General features: G+C 37.6%; 1 protein-coding gene across 1 annotated transcript; it reads right to left on the bottom strand.

Annotated features, from left to right (window-relative positions):
• Window positions 1–4,655: 4,655 nt before the first annotated feature.
• LOC117629077 (putative CCR4-associated factor 1 homolog 8) lies at window positions 4,656–5,858 on the bottom strand. Its single transcript, XM_034361597.1, has one exon. It carries the CDS (start codon window positions 5,843–5,845, stop codon window positions 4,790–4,792), a length of 1,056 nt encoding a protein of 351 aa, XP_034217488.1. The 5' UTR covers window positions 5,846–5,858; the 3' UTR covers window positions 4,656–4,789.
• Between the last annotated feature and the right edge of the window lie 1,419 nt (window positions 5,859–7,277).

Genomic DNA, 7,277 nt, shown 5'->3' with positions numbered 1-7,277 from the left:
TTTTTGAGAGTTTCATTTGAGAAATGTTTTAATTTTATTACAGATATACACTCATAATCATATGCTCCATATGTGCTTTGTTTTTCCTTTTTCTTTCTTGTCATTCCATCTTCACCTTTTTGTGTTCTAACAGCATAAGCAGCGTTTTTTGCTCGATCGCGAATACCTAGGCTTCTTCTTACTGATATTTATGCCTTCTTCCAAGTTCCAAGTTTTTACTTCCGCATGCAGTTTTGCATCTTTCTTAGGCAGGAGAAAAGTGGGTTTATGGCGGTTAGTTCTACCGTCATCACTGGCGGTCGCATCCCGGCTTATGACATAATTATGTTCGTTTTGGTATGAGATTTACAGACTGGTTTATACGCCGATCCACCACATTTTAATATTTGACAAACACTCCTCTCCCCGGAAAGTTCATTCCTTTTTTCATGCCCTTCCCCTTATGACAATTAAAATTTGAGTCATTGTATTTCCTTTTTTGTTGTGAAATAAAAGGTTCTTTTTTAGGTGATGGGTCAAATGCTCTTACCCATTTGTTTTTTGTTGGATTCTATGAATTGCCCATATGGCTGTGTTTCCTTCCTGACTTTGCCTTCTAACTTATTTACATTCGTGCACTTGTTCATGATAGTATCCACAAGACGGAAGAATCCCATCTACATCCCTGAAGAAATCTTGATGGACATCCCACTAAGACGACCCTTAAAGTCCCTTGTTCGGTTCATATCTGTGTGTATGCCAGTTATGGAGAAATCTGATCAAAAGCTCTGAGTTTTATTGGCGAACATCTTAATAGGAATCTTAAAACTCATGTTCATACTTTTCTAGTTGCCCTCCACTGCCTTAAGAGGCACAAGAAACATTGGCCACACTCTTCTCTCCAACGAAACATTTGAGGTCCGCTAAACTATTATTCACCATCGGAGCCTAAAACCTTATGGAATATAAGGTTCAAGCAATGGCTTGCTTTGTCTGTCATATGTTGCATTTGAACAGCCCTATATGCATATGTTGCTTTGTCTGTCACTTGGGAAATATGTGACCCTTCCAATGACCAATATTTCGTGCCGGCCATTATCCGGACATGGCATTACTCTTGCATTCGGGTTCCACCCGGGGGTTGATAACTACAAGGTGGCAAGGATGGTGTCATTTGGCAAGGATAAGCTTGTCTCTGAAGTTGAGGTTTGTAGCACAAGATCTTGGAACAGGGTTGATGTCATTCCTCCTTCTATAAAGAGCATGAAGTGGGATTGTGGATATGTAATTTGTAATGGAGTAGCATACTGGACGATGGCAAACCAAAGGGATTATCTTGTGTTGTTTGACGCCAGCAACAAGATATTTCAAGCATTGCCGCCGCCAAAGTGAATTGCCGGTGGAATTGAAGCTGTTGAGGAGTACAAGGAATCAATTTGCTTGTTGCAACTTAATAAGAGGAGCATATTAACATATATGGGTTGTCCAAGAGAAGTCTTTTAAAAAGATGGAGAAGGTTGTTGCTCCTGGAATGAGTCTTACTCTTACCCCATTGGGCTTTAGAATGAGAAATGAACTCCTAGAGCTTCATTAAAAAAACAGTGAAGGTGCCTATTATGTGGCTACTTGCTTGAAATTTTAGTCTTACTCATGGATTAGAAACGAAGAACTTAGAATTTAGAATTTAGCTTGTTTTTATTTTGGGAGTATTGCATTTGAGAAATGTAATAATGTTTAAGTTTATTTTATGGCAAATGCACTCTAAATGATATACTCCATCTGGGATTTCTTTTTCTTCTTTTTATCACCTTTCACTTCCCTTTGGTCTTCGCATAGCTTAGCTTGATAGCTAATTATATATGCATTGTATGTGTTGTTGCATACAATCTTGTCAAAGTTTATGTACTTCATGTGTTGTTTGTGCTCGCTTATACAAATAGCTTTTGCTAAAATCAAAATTGATGTTGAATTAAGTATGCATCAATATTGACTTGCTCATTGCAGTGAAGTAAAACATATTATACCAATGACTTTTATAGTAATTAGTAATTGAAAGAGAGAAATAAAGAGCCTTTTCTCAAGAAAGAATCAAAAGATTAAGGGCATTTACCACCCTTTAAAAAAAATTGACATTTTGATTCTACAACTCACCCATTTCCAATGTATTTTCAGTTCTAAGGTCCTTATTCAATCAATGATGACAATGGAAAGCTCCATGGCATAACTTCCGGTGCCTTACTCTGTGCACCATAATTGATGAACTGAGAAAATCGAGCTAAAATGATTTGTTCAGCAGCCATCTGTTAGTGTTATAGTTCCAACACTAACAGATGAATAAGATCAAGTGAATAAGATACTCTCAAACTTCTCCCAAGTCATCAGGGATGGTGACCACCTTCTTTTTATGCTCGTCTGCACTTTCATCTTACCGTTGTCCGTGTACCTTCGTTTTCTAGGAATTTGTTCCGTATTTAAGAACTCAGAGTTCGACAGAGCTCGATATAGAAGTACAATCTTTGTGATCCAATTATTAGCTACAAGGTTTTGACCTATGCTAGTTATGCAAATATCATCAAATACAGATCTCACACACTCAGGAACCTCCTGCAGTTTTAACAACGCACACTGATGAAGCCTTTCCAAACCAGACACCGCCTCACCTTAAGAGAAAAGCAGAATTATATATTTCAGAAAACACAAAAGACAATTCCTAACTAGTTGCTGCTAATATGCACACACAGTTTATACCTTGCAAGCACTCAAAAAATTGCCTCTTTGCTTGCAAGCACTCAAAAAATTGCCTCTTTGCATGCTCATTCTCAGGTAGGTAGTACCCATAAGCATAAGTCCATTTCAGCACTCTCCTACACTCAACAATCAACGAAAATGGAAGACAGGCAAAACAAAATTTGTTAGCATTCCATGGCAAAGCAAATCTAATCTGATCTTATAGCTAAACTGTGCACTATAATTCCTTTCATATATTTAAAAGAAAATATATCTTTATATATCTAACAAAAATTATGGTAGTTCCCCACCTGCCAGGTATCAGTTATGAACTTGAGCTGAGACTCAGGTCCTCGCTGTATGTCTCTAAGTTTCTCCATCTGAGAAAAAAAATAGCCAGGATATCAATAAAGTTAATACAGAGTACTTCATACAATTCCATGATAGCTAGGAAGTAACACCTCTAAATTCAGGCTATCAGTTCACATGAAGGGTTTCTGTACAAACACAACTACGCGTCTAAATTCTGAAATCTAAAGGTCCAAAGTGAAAACACAGAAAACCTCATGTTTGTGTTGTTAACCTTAAACTAAACTTAATTTGTAGCATTGGATCTATGAATAAAATAAGTAGAACGTTCCATACACCATAACATTCCAAATCTGCAAAAAGTTTTAAATATGGTTCTAGTTCCACAATACAGTAGAAAGATGAGTACTAAGATTATTTATGTTTTGAACACATTTGTTACCATCTACTCCATTGAAGAATGAAGATAGCTAACACATGAACCCATGTCTGTATGTACGTGCGCACGTAGAAATTTTTTTCTGCAAGTACAGATACTTACATTAACAGTTCACATTTGACGCCAATCCGCAAGAACTTTTTGCCTCGACTGCCAAGGAAGACCAAAAAGATTTTAGTGAATAATTAAACGAGAATAGGACATTTGTATAGGTCCATCAAGAGCAACATTAAGGCTCAGACAATTAAATCCATAAAACTGAAGAACAATGCACAGACAAATACTACAAATTCAGGAGGCTTCCACACTTTTATGTAGTTGACCCAAAAAAAAAATACATAGCCAGGGTACTATAACATTAAGAAAAGAAATTAACGAATTCAAAGCATAGCAGAAAAAACAGAGGAAAATTTGAAAAGAGAATTGTGAATACTAACTGATTTCTTGCCCAACATTCATAATAATGAGTGTATCTCTCAGAGAATGCTTTGCCATTTCTCTTCTTCTCTCAGTTTCATCATACTAGAACCACAATACAAACTCTTATAAACAGAAGAAAAAGAAAACTATGCTTCCAAAAGGCAAAGAAGAAGAACAAATTCTCAGAATGAACAAAAAGAAACTGCAAAATCCTTACAACTCCCTTTTTATTAGCTGCTTCATAGAGGTTACAAGCATAGAAACCACCTGTCCTCTCACCATGATCTGACCATGCACCAAGGCATAGCCTGCAAGATACATATAATTCATTTAGAACCAGATATAACTTAACATTATAAGAGCATAAGCCATAGAAAAGTTTCCTCAAACCCTTGGTTTTTTCAATAGGTCGCTTACACTTTGGACATGGCTTGGAATTGGCTACATCCTGAGTGTCATCAACAAAAGTTACCACAGAACAGAAGATGATATATGAAATACCATCGCTAATAGATGCTCTAATGTAGCCTACCACAAGAAGAACAGAAGAATTATATCCGAAAAATGATTGGTGTTACATTTGCGGAGGGGGAGGGGGATCAAGGGAAATTTTCTACAGCTAAACAACTAAAGACAGAACGTTAAAGAGACTTGCAATTCCAAGCTCACATTCTTCATATTCAAAACAAGAGATTAAGATGCAAGTTTCTTGTATCTGAGTCGGAAACTAGGTAAAATACAACCCATTTACTTCGGCAATAAAAAGAAACAAAGTAGGAAATTTCGGTAGAAATTAAAGAATTGTATTATAATCTTTTGGTGTAAAAAATGTTGTACATACAAAATGAATACGGATCAGCCAGCTAGTCACTTGACTGTTCACCAACTCCAAAAAATCAGAATTTACAAAACTAACTACATGTGTACATAAGTGGGAAGAATAGGACTATGAATGAGACGAGCACCGTAGACACGAGGTGCTGCAACAGGAAAGCAAGGGCGACGGAGGATCACAGGAGCGGGCTGCCAATATCGCACGATTGTTGGGCTAATTCCATACAAGCAGCCTTGAGACATCCCAGCCACAGACCTAAACGTTGCGTTCATCTTGGAGAACACAGCGGCAGTCAACAAACTGTCCGAACCCGCTTGATGAGCTTCACCGGAACGCTCCACATCAAGAAGCTTGGCCACCCTTGCCAATCCAATTTCACCGCCAAAGAATCCCCGGCAGTAGCGAGCCATGAATTTGACATCATAAATGGTGCCAAAAACTACACCAAGAGCCTTAGCAAACATCACCACTGAATCGGGCAGAGGCTTTTGGGTCAAGAGCTTGAGCAAATAGGCCAGGTCATACAGGCCATGAAAGCAAACCCATGTCAAATCATGCAACCCTCTGTGGAATCTAAGGACACGCAGAAACCCGAACACAAACTCCGCAACAGAAATCCCAAATTGCCCAAGTCTCGCAAAATCAAGACCGTTCCTTTTGAGTAGAGAAATGGAAGCGACAACATGAGGGTCAGATTTCTCATTAAACCCAGACAAGTGGAATTCCCAAGTTCCCCCAATGTTGCCATGGGCGTCGGACAGAGTGAATCCCAACTGGAGCAATTTGAGGGATTCAACATTGAATTTTACATCTTCGTAACGTTGATCTTCGAGTGCGTCTCGGGGAGTGTCTCGGAGAAAGCCTGGAAATTCGGTATCGAAAGAGATGACGGGGAAGCGGTGCAGGCAGTGATCGAATTGAGACAATTCTTGATGGAAGTTGTGGGCCCAAACTCCTCTGATCTTCATGACTAGCAGTGTGAGAACAAAGAGCAGAGAGCATAAAGAGCAGAAAGCGAGCACAGAGTAGAGAGCAGAAAGCAGAGAAGCAACAGAGAGAGAGAGAGAGAGAGAGAGAGATGGGTTTGAAATTGAAAATGAAATTGAAGGGAAGAGAAGGAATTTATAGGATTTCATTCCTAGAGCTATTAGGATTTCATTCCCAAAGCTATTAGGAATTCATTCCCAAAGCTATTAGGAAACCCAACTCCGCTTTAACGCGGTTTAACTTACCGTTGCAAATGCTAACCCTAAGCTGGTTTCAAAAGAAGATTTTATTTACTAAATTACCCCTAATGTGAATTTTTCCTAGAAAATAAAAGTAAGAAAAAGACGAACCCGTAATTAATTTGGTTGTCGCAGGTTTCTATCGCTAGGAACGAAGACAGCCAGCGTGAGCTCGTCTCCTCCATCATCTTCTTTATCTACTTCATCCCCACTCCCACCGTTCTCTCTCTCTCTCTCTCTCTCGGGGCTTTTTTTTGGGCATTATTTCCAACAAATTTTTTTCATAATTTTTGTTCATTATATTTTAATTTATCGGAGAATTTAATTTTATAGCTTAGCCATATTGAAACACGAGTTTAAAATCAAGTTTTCAATATTCTATAGTTCATTATTCTTCGTTAATTTACGGTGATAAAATAACCTTAATTGAACATTTAATTGATTCATTATTTATTGGTTTATTATTTTCTGAAGTTTCACTGATTTTTTATTTAATTATAGTGTGTTTGTATCACAAATAGTATACGTTAAATTACTTAGGTAGCGTGACCCTGGTTTAAATATATATATATATATATAGAAGTTTTAAAATTGAAAAAATCATCTCTATGGTGTGGAATTTGGGTGCATGGAAAGTTCAACCTAATAACAAGCCCAAAAAAGGTGTGTAGAGCTCCATTTAAATCTCCAATTTAATATAATAATTAAAAAAGATATCCCTAATGTTTGTAAGTAAACGTCAGGAAAGTCATAAACGAAAATCATTCCCTTTCCTCTCGTATCCAATACTAATACGTAAACACATGTCCAAAGTGTTAGGAGCATTAGCATTCATTTCAGACAAGCAATTCTTCTTTATTTTTGTCCTCTGATTTTGGATTAACAGTGACATAAACCCTCCAACAATTAAGGACCACATGATGAACTTGTCATTTTGCATAATATTAGTGGCCACTAAAACCCCATTAATTTTCGAAGCTAACAAAATCTTTAATGACACACACGCGCACACACTTTATCTCAAAAGAGCAAGACTGGATTGATTAAATTAGTAGTTAATTATGTGATCAAGCCTTTGGCCAGTCAGTATATATGCTTAAGCCTTTGGCCAGTCAGTATATATGCTTAATCTATAAGGTTTCAACTTCCACTGTAATTATGTGATAAAGTCTTTTCATGATTACCAATAGCAAACTAGCAGTGGCAGTGTGTAAGTGAAATTCGAACGTACAGAGAAGAGAGTAAAGAGGGAGCATAGAGAAATAGAGAAGATAGTAGAAAGTCGAGAGATGAAAGGTGAGAAGGAGAGAGAGAGAGAGAGAGAGAGAGAGAGAGAGAGAGG

This window comes from Prunus dulcis, chromosome 1 (assembly GCF_902201215.1).
Source record: "Prunus dulcis chromosome 1, ALMONDv2, whole genome shotgun sequence".
NCBI lineage: Eukaryota > Viridiplantae > Streptophyta > Magnoliopsida > Rosales > Rosaceae > Prunus > Prunus dulcis.
Note: the sequence above shows the minus strand (reverse complement) of the source record. Positions and strands in the feature narration are given on the sequence as shown.